This window comes from Sphaerulina musiva, assembly GCF_000320565.1.
Source record: "Sphaerulina musiva SO2202 unplaced genomic scaffold SEPMUscaffold_11, whole genome shotgun sequence".
In the NCBI taxonomy this organism is placed as follows: domain Eukaryota; kingdom Fungi; phylum Ascomycota; class Dothideomycetes; order Mycosphaerellales; family Mycosphaerellaceae; genus Sphaerulina; species Sphaerulina musiva.
In genome coordinates, this window is record NW_016017393.1 from 1,285,143 (window position 1) to 1,300,814 (window position 15,672).

Below are 15,672 nucleotides of genomic sequence, written 5' to 3' on the forward strand. Positions count from 1 at the left end.
AGAGGAGAAAAGGAAGGATAGATAAGGTAGGTAGCAAGTACCCAAGGTAGTGTTTTATAGGAAGGATTGATTGATTGATTGATTGATTGATTGATTGATTGATTGATTGATTGATTGATTGATTGATTGATTGATTTATCGATTTCTCTTTCCTCTCGAGTGTAACGACATTCATCTCCTCCCTCCCTCCCTCCCTCCCTTCCTCCTCCTCCTCCTCCTCCTCCTCCCCAATGCAAGCCGCTCGACCGACCGGTCAGTCGTCGACTTCACAGATAGCAAGAAAAAGGAAGAAAAGAGAAAAGAAAGAAAGTATCCAACAACAAAAACAAAAACAAAAACCATAATCTCACAGATGCATGCAGTGACGACTGGGCTTCATTTTCATTTTCATTTTCATTTTCATTCCTATCATTTCACCTCCCCCTTCCCCCCTCCCTCTTCCCCTCCCCTTTCCCCCGTTTATCTCTCCACTCCTACTCCTAACAACTAACTAACTACCTACCCTCCCGGGCCCTAACCTTCTCAATAGCGCGAAACAAATCCTTCATATGAAAAGGTTTCGTCACAACACAATTCATTCCGGCTTCCAAAGCTGCCGTTTGTTGTTCTGCTCGAGCGTTTGCTGTTACTCCTAATATGGGTAATTTTTTACTGGTGCTGCTATCGCTGCTGGTGGTGGTGGTGTTACTGGTGATGTTACTGGTGTTGATATTTTTGGTAGAGGAGGAATTATGTGTTTGCGTCTGTTGTTGCTCTCGAGATCGGATGATACGGGTGCATTCGAGACCGCCCATGATGGGCATTTCTACGTCCATGAGGATGACGTCGAATGGTGGTGGGGGTGGAAGAGTTTGGTGAGGAGGAGATGAGGTAGGATAAATGCACTCGAGAGCTTCTTTGCCGTGATTGGCGACTGCGACTTCGAATCCTGCTCGGAGAAGTTGTTTTCGCATGACTTTTTGGTTGATGAGATTGTCTTCGACGACGAGCAGTCGGACTACTGGTGTTGGCAAGTCGGAGGGGGAGGAGGAGGTCCCATTCGTGATTGCTTTTTCGGGTGGTGACTTCACTGGGAGCTGCGTGTGCGTGTCCGTGGGCTCCTTGTGCGCACTCGGCAAGGGGCTCATGTCAATTTTGACTTCGTCCAGAGAGACTTTACGAGCCGTTTCGACATTGTTATCCGTCTCGATTTGCTGCTGTTGAGCAGTGGGAGATGCACATCTCGGTGCTTGAACATAGAATGCAAAAGTCGATCCATGAGTCGACTTGTCACTGGTGACAGTCGACGCGACTCCGATTTGACCTCCGAGTTTTGCACATAGCTCTTTCGATATCCAAAGGCCCAGCCCCGAACCTCCATATTGAGCGTACGTCTTGGGTGAAGCCTGTTGGAAGCGTTGAAACAGATGATCGAGTTCATGTTGCATGATTCCGACTCCAGTGTCCTTGATAGAGACATAGATGTAAATACCATCGCGAGGCGTCCGAGTTCCATCGAGCAGTGTATCGCTCAGGTCCACAGAAGATTGCGCGCCATGGCGTGGGGTGAAAGGAGCAAAGACCACTCCATACTCCTTTCCGGTGGGTCGGGGATAGCAGGCCTCCAGTGTCACAGTGATGCGGCGTGAATCTTCGTGCTTGGTGAATTTCACTGCGTTGTTCAACAAGTTTACTAGAATCTGCAAGAAACGAGTGGGATCTAGAAGAACCCACTCGACTCCCAATTCTCCATACGATGAGCCCACTCGATAATCCAGCTCGACGTTGCTGCGCTGGAGCTCGTTGTGGAACATCTTCAAAGCCTGATCGACGACTTCTATAGGCCGCATGGGCATCGGACATGTTTTCAGCATTCCAGAGTCCAGCTTGCTGAACGTCAGCACATCGTCGATGATTCTAAAGGGGGGGCGAAAGTCAGTAGTGGTCTCACAACATGGCGAAGCTTTTCGAGCTGAGAGAGACCTCACCTCTTTTGATGCCGAGCACAAGATACAATAATGTCGATGCTCTCCAGCAGCGCCGTTGCCGTCCGTCGTGGAATCACCAGATCATCGCCGTCCCCGTCGAGAATCTCGCGCACAATGGAATTCAAATCGTCCGCACACAATGTAATGGCGGCGAGCGGATTGCGAGCCTCGTGTGAAGTCGTATCCATGAAGGTTTCTTGCTGCCGTTTTCTCTCCGTCTGCTCTTTGAATCGCCTTTCTTGAAAGCCTTCCATCCACTTTTGTCGGGAAATGTCCACGAGACACCCAAAGATGCCCGTGATCCGATCCGTCCGCGAGTCCATTGTATCATCATGAAGAGCATACGCGGTGATGAGCACCCACGTCTCGCCTTCCAGACGCTCACCCGCATATGTTTCTTGCGTACTGTATGGCCGGTCTAGGCGACACTCGAAATTGACATCCAGCCCTGAGAAGAGCTGGCTCCACTGCTCCTCAAACGCTGCGCGGTCCGACTCTGCCAATGCATTCGACAAAGACATGCATTCTTGAACAGCTTCCGGCTGGTATCCAGTGAGCTCGATCCAGTGCGAATTTGCGTATAACAGTTTTCCCTCGGGACTGAACTCGAAAATGCCAATGGGCGCGAGATCAGCCATCGACCGGAATCGCAACTCACTCAGCTGGGCTTCATGCTCACTCGCCGCGAGCTTCTCTACTAGACGTATGCGGTCTTTGGCAGCCATTCTCGCCGCGGCTCTTCCGCGTCTGGCCTCGTCTTCTGCCGTCACGAGAGTCGACAGAGTGGTGGTGAGTTGATGATGGAAGAGTCGAACAAACCTTCTGTAATGCTCATCATAAGGACGTCGTGGATTTAGTCCCAGTAAAAGGAATCCGGAGCGATGTTCCTGATAGCTAGACCATATGGGCAGCAGAACAACGGTACAGCATGCTTCTGCGTCCCAAACTCTAGATTTGGAGGCTTGTTGCAGGGGAGCGGCCATATCTGCCAATTCCAGAATCTGAACAGTCTTCGTGTTCATTGCCGCTCGGAACAATGGTGTCAGTTCCTCATTGCCAGAGTCGAGGTCGACGGTAGCAGGTAGTATTCCCGGCGGCGACCCACCCAGGACCCCTTCGAGTGTCCATTTCGTGCCAGCGAACACAGAATCACCCTGAGAAATCGAGCTGTCATGGTCTTCCACTTCGACTTCTTGTCCCCCTAGGAACTGCGCTGCTCGGGCCGACTTGGTGAGAGTGCAAGGTCCATATAATGCCACAAAGGGCGCCTCGAATGGATTGTCCTCAAGGGCCTGTAGGACTTGACCCCAGAACTCGTTGACACTTCCCGCTTCGCTTGCCGACTGATCAAGGCTCTGCAACGTCTCCATGCGCCTGTTATTCAGCATCTCCTGTGTCACATCCGTCGCAGTATTGTAATACCCCATATTTCCGCCCGGACCCGGCAACGGCATCATTTCCCACGATGCCCATAGTTCCAGCTTCCGGTCGTCGTTTCTCTGTATAAAGAACTGAGCGTGATCGCCAGAGGAGGGCTCACCAGTGCGATCTGCAAAGTCAAAGGACTGGCCAAATGGGGCCTCGAGGAGTTCTGGCCAGACCTCTGCAGCACTTTTCCCCATGCATCGTGGATGTCGGTGGGCAGCAATTTGCACGTATACTTGGTTGTAGATGGCAATTCTTTGCGGTCCCCACCATAGACAAGCGGCTCTGTTGTCGGCGTTGACCATGTTTACGAAACATCGTAATGAGGTGGACCAGCCGGCCATGGGGCCCAAAGGCGTGGAGGACCAGTCGAAGTTGCGTATGAAGTGAACATGGTCGGAGACGGGCAAATCAGGAGGCAGAACATCCTGTGTGATATCGAAGCGGCCACAGGCCAAGCTCTGGACAGGTGGTACTGTCACCGCACTGCTCCATTGCTGTTCCTCGTCCGGAGAGGGCACATGCTGCTGCTGCTGCTGCTGCGCAATCTCATCCCTCGTCGACTGTCCAACGGCTCGCAGCGCTTCCGCCCGACGGTGCAATATATCTTGTAGCCATTGAGAATCATGCTCTTTGAGGTAATAGTAATTCGAGTCCATGGCCGGCGTGGCGGGATCTATCGCAGAAACTCGTGCTCGTGCCGCGTGCGAGGTCGCTCATAGTCGCTCCGGGTGGGTAATCAGGATAGGTTTCAGGTAGCTGTAGTATATTACTAACTCAGGACAGTACAAAGGTCCAGTGAGGCATTGTAGTCCAGTGTATAGCTTGTGATATATTGGAACGAACGAGGAGAAAGTGTTTTGATAGTTCCCACTGCCAGCCAGCCAGCCCAGCACAGGCCGGAGACAGCAGCAGCAGCAGCATTCGCCTCTTCCGCAGTGGCTAGCAACATATTTCGAAGCATAGCGCTAAGTAGACTTGCATCAAAGGCAAAAAGTGTCAAACGACCTCGGCAGTAAAGTCTAGAACGAACCAAAAAAGGCTTTCGTTTGCTGCCCTGATTTTTTTTGTTTTCTTGCCAGCCAGATTCATCTCCCGCTGGATGTCGCCGAAGCGAAGGGGGTCAGAGCCATTGAATCCGGGTCTTGAGCGGCCCGCATATCCGCCCTTTTTCACATGCATAAAGATACAGTATCTATGTAGATGAATGCTTTTGTCCTTTCCATCTACCTACTTAGGAGACAGTCTAGTACTTCTGTTACCAACACTCCTTATAATATCCTTCCTATATTACAGTATAGAGTACGCAAGTACCGTCAAAAGAAGCCTTTTGTATACTAAGAAGAAAAAAAGAAGAAAAAAAAAACCAATCCTCGAGATCCTAGATATTCACCAACTATAATAGTATTTTGACTTACCGATACACTCTTACAAATTTGCCCTCTCTATCGAATAGATATACAAGGTACATAACATAGTTTAGTTCCTACTCTTAAGGATCTCGTTTTACTTACCGTACTATACCTAGGTACCTATCTATTCTCGATAGAAAGAAAAAAAAATCTAAACTAGTTGCAAAAGCTCTATACATACATACTATACGGTACAATCGATCCCTCTCTCTATCGTCGTCGTCGTCGTCGTCTCGTAGGCCTCTCTAGTATAAAGCAAAGCAAAGTATAGCCTAGTATAATCCGAAAGAACAAGCAATTCTCGTAAACATGTTCCTAGTAACAATTGAATAGCTAAAGCAAAGCAAAGCGTCAAGAACGTTTCATCAACGCGTTTCTATTAGGAATTCTATATATCTGTCTTAACATATATACCAACCTTACCTACCTGATCAGATTTAGGCATTGCCCGGTTTCTAGAGGTTATAGGTACGACGGGAGTTTTCAAGATAAGAAGATACGGTGGATAAGGAGCGAGGATTTTTGTTTGAGTACCTAGAGGGATATGATTATGAACAATAGAAAAGAAAGAAAAATGGAAGCGGAAGGGCGAAGAGCGAAGAGTAGATGAAGATTTCATTTTCTTGTTTGCGAAGTGTTTGTTTATTCTTTTACTTTAGCTGACTGTACCTCTACCTCTTGTATATGTTGTGTACTTGGAGGGATTGATACTCGTGAAGTTTTCTTCTCTTATCTTCTATCCTCAGGGTATATAAGCAGCATGTCATCGATGAGCGGGACAAGGAGTGTTTGCCTTTTCTTATGGAATGTCATGTTGCTATATAACGATTCTCCAATGTCTTCATTTCATTTCTGTCACAGTCATAGCGATCAAGTATAGGTAAATAGGTAAATCAACATAATACCCACATCTCCCTCATCAAGTACATACCTATAAAAAAACAACTCCTCAATGCGCCGCCACCGCCTTCCCACCACTCCGCCACTCCCCAATCGTAAACTGACTATTACACATATTCGTCAACTCCCACGTCTCCGCCTTCAACTCACCCGCCTTCTCCTCCAAATCCTCCCAATCCCCGGCCGCACCACTAACAAAGCACGCCGCCATAAAATGATCATCCGTCGCATGCGCATCCCGATACTGAGGATGTTTCATCAACCTCGTCACCGCCCTGCGCAAATTTGGCCCACGATTATTCTTCATCACATCTTCCACACTTTGCCGGAATTCCAACGCCCACCCCTCGGGAGGCGCTTCTTGCGCGAAATTGTCGCGGTATTTGAGCATCGGTGCCCATTGATTGCGGTAGAGATTGTGTACGGCTCCCCCCGTGCCGATGATGAGATAACCTTGTGAGCGGAGGGGTCGGAGGGTCGAGCCGACTCGCATGTGGAAGTGAGGATCGAAACGGGCGTTCATGGAGATGATTGTTGTTGGAGGACATTTTGTGGGAAACATTCGAATGAGAATGAGATATGTATCGTGAATCCACTCGAAGGAATCGTGAGGAGTCACGTTAAAGCCTTCATCTTTGAGCAGTTTCATGCATTTTTCGCCCGTGGGTAAATCTGCGTTGAGGTGGTAGTTGACGTATTTGGAAGGGTGCACGTATGCCACGGGGGATTTTCCCGGTTTGGGGTTCATGGCGACTTGGATTTCGGTGCCCGTGGCGTCCCAGTGGGCGCCCATCATGATTACGCCTTTGATGTTGTTGGCGAGGGCTTCGTCGCCTGCTTGTTTCCAGTAGTCGGCTGATGTGGACTCTTCGCCCAGCATCATCGTTGAGCCGTGCGAGAAGAAGTGGACTGGTGGGAGACCTGTGCATGGTGGTTAGTGTGTCTGTAGAGTACAGGAGATTGTGTTGTAGACTGACCCATTGTGATAGGAGTATTCTGTGTGTATGATGAGCTGGACAAGATGATGATGATGTTGTTAGAAGAAGTCAAGACAACAACATGAACTAAGGTAAGGTAATAACACAGTCGGTTTGATAGACTCCTTGTTAGCGTGTACATAGTGGCGAGTGGTACCAGCACCAAAGCAATTGATGATCCCCCCCTCTCCTTTCCGTGAGCGCCCACATTTCTCCGAAGGTTAAGTTCACAACTCAACAGAGTCAAAACACCCTTTTTGCCACCCCGGACGACCCGGCCCCGTGTCCTAGCACTTTTGGCATTATGCGGAGTGAGGGAATATCCATACTTTCTTCTGTTGGTTCGCTTTTTGCCGATTTCTTCCTCCGTTCAGGATATACCTCAAGTACTTGTATTTTCTTCACTTGTATAATCCTACCCTACAAACCCTCCAGCATCCCGAAAATATAACGTACTAACATCCTTCTCCTTACCCTTAATAGCCTTAACAAACTTCTTAGCATTATCTCCAAACAAAATAATCGCGAAACATACATTCCGCCACGGAGCTTCCCCTAACTATAGATGATATATGACCTATGCGTTCTGTATTTGGGATACTACCAGTGCTTTTGAAAACTCGCATTTGCTCCCGGCTTCTCGATGTTTGAGGTATTGCAGCTGCTGCTTACATTTTTCTTTCTTATTGTTTTTCTTTTTTTTTTTTTTTTTTTCTTTTTTGTGAATGTCTAGGGACAGACGTTTCTTAATATCGATTAATCCGGGTGAATTCACCTTGTGAAAAATGCAGTTTTTTTTTTCTTTTGGTCGGTAAATGTGTCCATCATCCAATACCTCCGAGGGAGGCAGTCTTGAAGGGTTTTTTTATTTTTTTGCTGTAATGTATTTTAGGGTGTAGGCCAACCACCAGTCGGTCAATACCTAGGAATGTGCTTTTCTTCACTGACGTTACCGTCGTCGAAAAATTAGGAGGTAACAGGACTTCTGTGCAGTTGGGAGGAACAAGTCCTTGCAGAGAATGTAGATGTCCTGATAGGAAATACAGGTACTACAAATCACCCTTTTTTCTACATTATCGATGAATGCCCCATCCACCATCTGTATCTAGTGCTTGTTACGCGGACTTTGCCCTCGAGGACATATGCTCATTCTGCTTCCTTGTGCCAAATAAATGCATCTTGATGATAATGATGATTATTGGTATAGGAGGTAAGGAGATGAGATTTCCCATCTGTCACTGGTCTATGTATGTATATGCTTCAAAACCTTTTGAGTTCACGGCTCCATATTCTCTTATGCCAGGGACGAAGTCTGCCCACGTCATTGTCCAAAGTTTCCACCGGTATACATATATGTAGTGCAGCCGCTTGCTGCGTCGAAGTAAGGTGAATACCAACAACTCCATCCATACGCGACGACCGACTTGGCTTGATTTTTTTGGGTGTTATTTGTCGTAGATTGGTGGCAGTAGGACGGTCGAATACATTTTATTTAAAGGGTTTTTTCGAGCTGCCTGCCAGCCAACCACGCGACAATAGCAAGAAGAACCGCTCCGAAACGCCATCGACGATTTCTTCAACAAGCATACAAAAAAGGCAGCAAACCGCTCGATCTGCTCGATTTTTCCGTCTCTCAGAGGAAAAAAAGGGGGAGGGGCAGCTCAAGATTTTCGAATATCCATCAGAAAAACGCGTTGTTGTTGTTGCTGCAGAGACTCTTGCGGAGGAACCAACGAAACAAAAGAAAGCAAAAAAAAAACTCTTGGCCCGATATATCCATTCTATCCGATTTAGCCGATACCATTCCACCATCATGTCGACCTCCAACAAAAACAACAACAACAACAACAACAAAAACTACGGATCCACCGCCCAAAATCCAACAAGCCTCACCAACACCACCCCCCTCCTATCCCCCTCCTCCCCCCTCCTCCCTTCCACCACCACCAAAAAATCCTCCCTCCTCCTCCACCATCTAACTCAACCCCTCTCCCCCACCCATCTCGACCTCCTCCTTCTAGTCTGCTACTTCCTCACCGGAATCCTCGACAGCAGCGCAATTCTCACTCTGGGTGCTTTTGTGTCTATGCAGACGGGAAATACGGTCTATTTTGGTTCGGGGGTGATGGTACCTTTGATTACGCTGATGCAGACGGGCGGAGAAGGGGGTAATGGGGATAAGTGGATTCGAGCCGGAATTTCCGTGGGCAGTTTTTGTCTGGGGAGTTGGGGGTTTGCGAGATTTCATTGGTTTTTCGCGGAGAAGAAGAATAAGAAGAAAAATGGAAAGGGGGAAAAGGAGGAAATCCCCAAAACTCGCTGGTTGATTCTTTGTTCGATTTTTTTTCAAATCGTGCTTTTGGGGATTGCGGGGGTGGTTATTCCTTCTACAACAAACATCCAAGGAAACCACCAGCAGCACCAGCACCACCAGCAAAACCTCCCCCTGGATTTGAATTTTCCAGTAATTCTCGCTCTAATCCTCATATCCCTCCAATCCTCCGGCCAAGCATATCTCTCTCGAATTTTCGGCTACAATTCCCTCACCAGCGTCGTTTTAACTTCTATTTACTTAGACCTATTTTCTGATCCACATCTCTTCTCTCATCATCGCGAGGGGAACGGGGAAAGATATCGTCGAGTTGCGGCTGTTGTGTGTTTATTGGCGGGTGCGATGCTGGGGGGGTGTATGGTGAATTTTGGGCTGTGGGGGGGCTTGAAGGGGGCGTTGTGGGTTGCGGTGGGGTTGAAGGGGGGGGTGGGTTTGGGGTGTTGGGTTTGGAGGGGGGTGGTGGTGGAAGAAGAAGAAGAAGAAGAAGAAGAAGAAGAAGAAGAAGAAGAAGAAGAAGAAGAAGAAGAGGGGGAGGAAGAGGGATGAAGAGAGAGAGATTTATATATTTGCTGGAGAAAATTTCTTTGATCACATATATCCATCTACCTAGATGCTCTTCCGTAAATTCATTTCATCTACTTACTTCTTCTCAGGAATCACCGGCAAAACCACATAATTCTCCATTCCCTCTCCAAAATGAATATGATTGTCCCCCGCAAAAACCTCCTCACTCCGATCCTTTTTCGAATTATGTTGAAAAATTCCACTTCCTTGCGTATCTCCACTTCCCACCTCCAACACCAATTTCCCTCCCTTCTCCACCACGACATTCGTCGGCCAAATTTCGACATCGACCGTATACACTTCTCCTGCTTTGACTTCTTGCACATCTGTACTCTTGTATTCGCGATACGGCATATATGGCTGATTGCGAGGATGGTCGTCGGCGATTTTGCGAAGACTGACGCGCAACCAACCTTTGGTGAGGGGTACGGCGTCGCCGGCTGTGCCGGTGTAAAAAACTTCTTTGCCGGCGGGGGAAATGTGGCGGAGGGTGAGGAAGAGGTCGATGTCCGAAGGCGGTTTTCCTCCTGCTGCGGCCGAAGCGGATACGGAGAGTCGTGCGACGACGTGGCCCGTGATTTCGGTCTCGCTTTCAAAGGGTGCCGTTGTGAATTGGACGGCTTGGGGGTCGTCGAGTGTGCCGAGAGCTTTGTAGGTGACTGGCTTGGCGGACGACTGGCTCGCGGGAGCGTCGGTCTTCAAGGACATGTCGGGCTGGAGGTGGTATTTGGTATACTGTGTGCGAGCAATGGGCCATTCGTTTTCGGTGCGGCGAGGAAAGGCCTTTTCGGCTTTGGCATCGTTGAATCCCACGTCTCCTTTGCGGAGTACCAAGTCCACGGGAGGAAGTTTGCCCTTTTGCGACCATCCGACACGATCATCACCCTTGAGGAAGGCATCCAAAAAGGAGCGCTGCAGCTCGACTTCCTCCTTGTAGTAAAAGGGCAAATCGTGGCGACCAGTGATGAAACGAATGTATTTCAGCTCACTTCCCGCATTTTCATAGCCTTGGACATTGCCTCGCAAATGCAGGAGAATACCACCCCAGTTGGCCACAGAAAGCAGAGGGACCTTGATGTCTTGCAGGTTGAATTCTTTGCTCGCATAGTAGTCCTCGTCCCGGAAGCGGTAGTTCTCGTTATCAATCGTTTGGTCCCGTCGATTCTTCTCACGCTCCTCCTCGGACAAATCGCCCTCGAGCGTATCCGGTCCCCAGTTCTTGGCCTTGCGACCCGGTCGGCCATACTGGTTCGTGATGACCTGGCGGTTCCACCAAAACGCGATGAACTTGTCACTCAAAATGCCTCCATGTCTGCATCGGTCACGGTAGTAATCACTCATACCCTCCCACGGAATGATGGCAGACAAGCCCTTTGGCTGACGAGCTGCCACACGCCATTGCGTACCAGCATAGTACGATATGCCCAACAGACCGGTTTTGCCAGACGACCATGGCTGATCTGCACACCATTCGACAACTTCATAAAAGGCTTCGGAGGTGCCTTTGGACATGGTGTCGAGGAAGCCAGGGGACTGTCCCAGACCCCGCTCGTCTGCTCGGACAATAGCATAGCCTTGCGATGTCCAATAGCCCGGATCGGGCGTCTCCCACGCCGAGTGTGTACTTTTCTGCTCGGGGTTCAGTTCGGCAAAGGACGAAGGGAAAAAGTTCTCATATGGAATGTCTTTGCCATATGGACCGTAGGTTACGAGCACGGGAACAGGCTTGTCGGTCTTGGGGCGGTAGATGTTCACACGGACCAGCCCCTCGGAAGACTTGAGCGTGATGGTGGCATTCTCTTCGTAGATGTACGGGAACGAGTCCTTATCGACCTTGTGGAGGTCTTGAATTTTGTTCGGCATATTGAAATGGAGTTCTCAACGAGAATGGTGGTAGGCAGAGGGTGGTTGAGTCAGTCCAACGTTGTCAGTGCCAACTCAAGGGCATACACTCTGGATTAAAGCAGTTTTGTGAGACGCGTCGGCGGACGTGTCGGCGAGAGCTAAATGCCGGCTCATGGAGCTCTGGTTCCACTTTGGCATTGTAGCGGTCGATGACGGAGCTTCCGAGCTTCTCCAGGCCCAGTGGGACTTCCGGCTGTCCACATCTCCCACCGGATCGGGGTCGACAAGCTTTTCGATCAAGCTTGCTATGCAGGACGAGTGAGGCTATTAGACGACATACCACCGTAGTACCTTGGGAGGTAGGTATGAGACACACGGCTGATGGGACAACACTTCTATTGGCCAACACTGCAGTCCCCCCGTCCTCAGGGGAGCATACACCCACGGTAGTCGATAGGTATGGACGGTAGTCTAGGCTGGGGCTCTCCACACTCCACACTCCCCTCTCCTGATCGACTCCAGATCTACAACGTTGTCGTAAAACTGTCGCAACGGTAGTGCCAGCCATTGTCTATTCTATAGTTGCTATTCTGTAGTGCATCCCGCAGTATATGCCGTGGCTGGCACGGACACATGCTCTGGAGAGAGACAGAGAGAGAGGGTATCTAAATCATAGTAGTCCAGTACGTTGTTACCGGGAGGAAGTTTGGTATATAGACCTCCTTAGTCGCGTCTCGAGTAAGACATGCGTTGCTCGATTTCGTCTCCCAAATGCAGCGTCGGCGAGAAGCGCGGTGTTGCTTGGGTACCTATGTCTGAGTCGGGGTCCCATACTTTGGCTGTTCGTCACACTTGTGTGGAAGTCATTTCTTCACAAAGTCATCCTCGCACGGATAATTCATGACAATGGATGTGGAGTGTTCCTTCTCACGAACACTCTTGAGGTTGATGTCACCGGATACTGGCATCCGTGTCATGGGAACTGTGGGCCAAGGATCATTTGTGAAATTTATTGCTTCACTTTCCCGAGAGCTTTCCAAGTTCGCTAATCAAATTCACCAAGTTCTCTACCAAAGGTGGCAACCCATTCCTACTTTTGGGGAAATTGTTCTTCAAAATATCCCCCGAGATGAACATCACTCCCTTGGAGTTGTGTAGTGAGCAGAAGTTCATGGCTTCATTCCAACTCGCACCCTCTTGCGGTCCATGTCGATTTCTGAGGCCCGCCTCGCCCTGCCCGATCAGTTTGAAGGATTTGGCGGCCTTGTCATTGTCATCGTCCAGGAATACTCGATTGACCGGAGCGAGCATGTCGTGAGAGGTATCGGTGGACGGCTGTACCCCCGGCATGGGCGTGGGTTCGCCACTCTTGCGTGCAGTGTTGGATGTGACCATGCCATAGACCCATAGCGTCAGGGTCGCCTGGTAGACCGCCACTGCGTAAAAGTCTCGCAGCCTCGTCTGCTCAAAAGTGCGAGCGACACGCAGTACTTGGCCCGCATGCCAGACTGCAATCCTTGCCTCCGAGTCCTGAGTCCATGTACGAATGCGAGGGTACACTTTGCGCGCCTCTTCTTCTCCCGACTTGCCGGAGAACAGTAGGATGTCTTCGAGTGAAACATGCAGTGACATGATTAAGAATTCAATGGTAAAGAGAATCTCGGGTGCGACACTCTGTTGTGTCTCACAAAAGGCGTGTACGGTCATGAGGTCGTCTAGAAGATCTCTCTGTCGATGTTGATATGCGAGCCAGCGATCACGTCGACCCTGGGCTTGCCAACTCGCAAGGAGGACGGCCTGTTGCCTGCATTGCCACACTTCGTGGGCGAGCGCGTGACATGCGGCCAGCGTACATAATGGCTTGTCGACGACGTTGCCCAATGCGTCGAGCTGTCCAAGATTGCCGAATATCTCCATCATAGATGGCATTGCACTCTGCGAGGGCGGTTGTCTCGCGATCCAAATATTGCGCCAGGCTTGCGAATTCGGGGCCAGCCACAGATCGAGCGTCATGGGCGCAGGAAGCATCATTTGTGCAGGTGATACAAGACGATTCTTCAAATGCGTAGTGGCCACTTGAGAGTCATGCAGGAATGTGTGCAAGACCAGCCTTTTCAGCCCTTCCTGCTCGATCCACGAGCGCCATTTCTGATCGAGAGCCTCATCGTCATCCTCCGGATAGGGGATGATATCCTGATAGCGAGATCGTGTGAAGGCGCTTGCCCAGGTCAGCATAGTCGCAGCAGGTTGCAAAAAGGAACTCGCAATTTCAGTCTTTCGCCGGAAACCGCTCCAGATACCAATGTCGAGCCATAGCATATAGGTTTGCAGAGACTGGATGTCTCGGGTGGCACTATTGTCGGCTTCAAAGACTTCTGCCATTGCCAAACGGACCACTTCCTGGATGATGAGCCCCATCTTCCACACCGGCGGGAGTGCAACGTAACGAGCTCCGGCCGCGACCATGGCCATGAGGAGCTCAGTCCGCGTATGTCGTGCCGAGAAGGACGAGGCGTGCACATATGCATCGACTGCGTTACTGTCCTGCAGCAGGGATACATCGATGAGATCCTCGAGCAGTTGCAACGACGGGAAGGAGGGCATAGAGACCTTAGAGTAGGCGACTTTGGTAACGACTCGGATCATACGATCTCGCGCTTCATGGTCCAGCTCGCAATGCACCGAGCGTCGCACGCTGGGGCTCACATGCTGGTCATGGGTCTCAATGGCATCCTGCTGCACGTTGATCTCCTCTTGACCCGTGAAGCAGCCATGGTTGCGTTCCGGTATCCAGTGGCTCCACGACCACGGAGACTTCTTGAATGCCTCCGACCGGAGTCGAGCATCACCGTGCGGATCAGTGCTAGTCGTCACGGACGAATCATCCGCGGTTTCATAGGGAGTCGAAGGCCGCGTCAGTCCACTTTTGAGAAAACCAAAGTCGAAGTCGACACCACTCAGGTCAAAGTCCTGGGTGAAGTCGGATACGTCGGGCGGCATTTGAATCTGGACCTGCGCCATATTGGCCATATCGGGCATCATGATGGATTCAAAGAAGGACGAGTCCGGAAAGCCATAACATTCCATGCCCAGCGGATCGGTGAAGACGTCCTGACCGATGGGGAATTGGTTGACCAGGCTGGCACTGGGAAGCGAGTTGTTATTATCCTCGAGTGCATGCGGCATCGAAGCCGGCGTGGGAATCTGCGCTACGCCACCACCACCACCACCACCGCCGCCACCACCACCGCTGCTAATGCTGCTGCTGTGGGACTCGGGCTGTGAGGTGGAAGAAGCGTGTTCCTGCGAAGTACTGCGGGCATCACTATCGACGCAGGTCATATCTCGCGACTTGCAGCGCTTGCACGGCCGATCATCATCACACTTGGTTTTGGCCTTGATGCAAGCCTCACATGCGCGAGGGGTGCGCTTCCGGAAGACATCGCCTGCAGAGGTTTTGGAGTGGGCGGCTCGGTGGCGGTTGAGCAGGTCGGCGCGGTTGAAGCCTTTGCCACACTCGGTACAGCGGTAGGCGCGCTCGTTGTCGTGACTTTTGAGGTGTCGACTGAGGTGGTCGTGTCGCTCGTAGGTCCGGGAGCAGAGGTAGCACCGGTGTCTGCTTTCCGAGGGAGAAGACTGCTCTGGCTGTTGTGTCTGCGTCTGCGTCGGCGCCGGTTCAGCAGCCATGAGATTGAGGTGCCAGGCAGGCAAGGGGAGATCCGGTGCGGACGGAGGAGGGAGTGGGCGGTGGGCGGTGGGCAGACTCGTCAAACGGTCAAACCACTGGGCCGGATGACAGTCGATCAATCCATCAATTCCATCAATTCCATCAATTCAATCAATGGGTATGACCTGCACTATACTACAATACCTAGGTAGGGCGACTGTTCTACACACCAACTCAGGGTTTCACAGCCAGCTATACTTCCTGGCGCGGCCACATACATACACATACACGCACGCACGCACGCACGTCGGCAGTCGGCAGTTTGCCTGGGCTGGGGGGGGGGGGACACGGAGGATGGAGATAGTACAACTACCACTAATTTAGGAGGTAGTCGGAGTCGGAGGGGCATGGGGGTTGTTCAGGGTCACATTGTCACAATAGGTACATGTAATTAGGTAGATGTGATGAGTGGAGGAGGGCTACCTCCTAGTGGCTGAGTGCACCCTGTGACCCTGTCGAGCGTACCCCTCAAACACTCACACACGGGGAGGGGAGGGGGAAGAGAGAAGCCGACTCGGACGGG

General features: G+C 50.6%; 5 protein-coding genes across 5 annotated transcripts; 1 reads left to right on the forward strand and 4 right to left on the reverse strand.

The window, feature by feature from the left end:
- Nucleotides 1-522: 522 nt before the first annotated feature.
- On the reverse strand, nt 523-4,288 carry SEPMUDRAFT_136408 (uncharacterized protein; the record flags this gene model as incomplete). Its single annotated transcript, XM_016902774.1, has 3 exons — nt 1,968-4,288; nt 653-1,896; nt 523-542 (listed from the first exon to the last, which is right to left on the reverse strand). The coding sequence occupies exons 1-3, from the start codon at nt 4,049-4,051 to the stop codon at nt 523-525; spliced, it is 3,348 nt and encodes a 1,115-aa protein (XP_016757223.1). The 5' UTR covers nt 4,052-4,288.
- A 1,310-nt stretch (nt 4,289-5,598) lies between these two features.
- On the reverse strand, nt 5,599-6,782 carry SEPMUDRAFT_151936 (LigB subunit of an aromatic-ring-opening dioxygenase LigAB). Its single transcript, XM_016907136.1, has 2 exons — nt 6,682-6,782; nt 5,599-6,625 (listed from the first exon to the last, which is right to left on the reverse strand). Exons 1-2 carry the CDS (start codon nt 6,683-6,685, stop codon nt 5,754-5,756), a joined length of 876 nt encoding a protein of 291 aa, XP_016757224.1. The 5' UTR covers nt 6,686-6,782; the 3' UTR covers nt 5,599-5,753.
- Nucleotides 6,783-8,644: 1,862 nt separating this feature from the next.
- On the forward strand, nt 8,645-9,466 carry SEPMUDRAFT_15571 (uncharacterized protein; the record flags this gene model as incomplete). The annotated part of the gene is made up of 1 exon (XM_016907635.1): nt 8,645-9,466. A coding segment is annotated over one exon (822 nt), but the record flags the coding sequence as incomplete, so codon positions are not given.
- A 116-nt stretch (nt 9,467-9,582) lies between these two features.
- Nucleotides 9,583-15,140, reverse strand: SEPMUDRAFT_151937 (uncharacterized protein). Its single transcript, XM_016907137.1, has one exon. The coding sequence runs from the start codon at nt 15,107-15,109 to the stop codon at nt 12,440-12,442; it is 2,670 nt and encodes an 889-aa protein (XP_016757226.1). The 5' UTR covers nt 15,110-15,140; the 3' UTR covers nt 9,583-12,439.
- On the reverse strand, nt 9,653-11,440 carry SEPMUDRAFT_111569 (alpha/beta-hydrolase; the record flags this gene model as incomplete). The annotated part of the gene is made up of 1 exon (XM_016900924.1): nt 9,653-11,440. One exon carries the CDS (start codon nt 11,438-11,440, stop codon nt 9,653-9,655), a length of 1,788 nt encoding a protein of 595 aa, XP_016757227.1.
- Nucleotides 15,141-15,672: the final 532 nt, after the last annotated feature.

Bases quoted from the DNA above. Each gene is read 5' to 3' on its own strand.
- SEPMUDRAFT_151937 (XM_016907137.1), bottom strand. From the start codon at position 15,109: ATGGCTGCTGAACCGGCGCCGACGCAGACGCAGACACAACAGCCAGAG.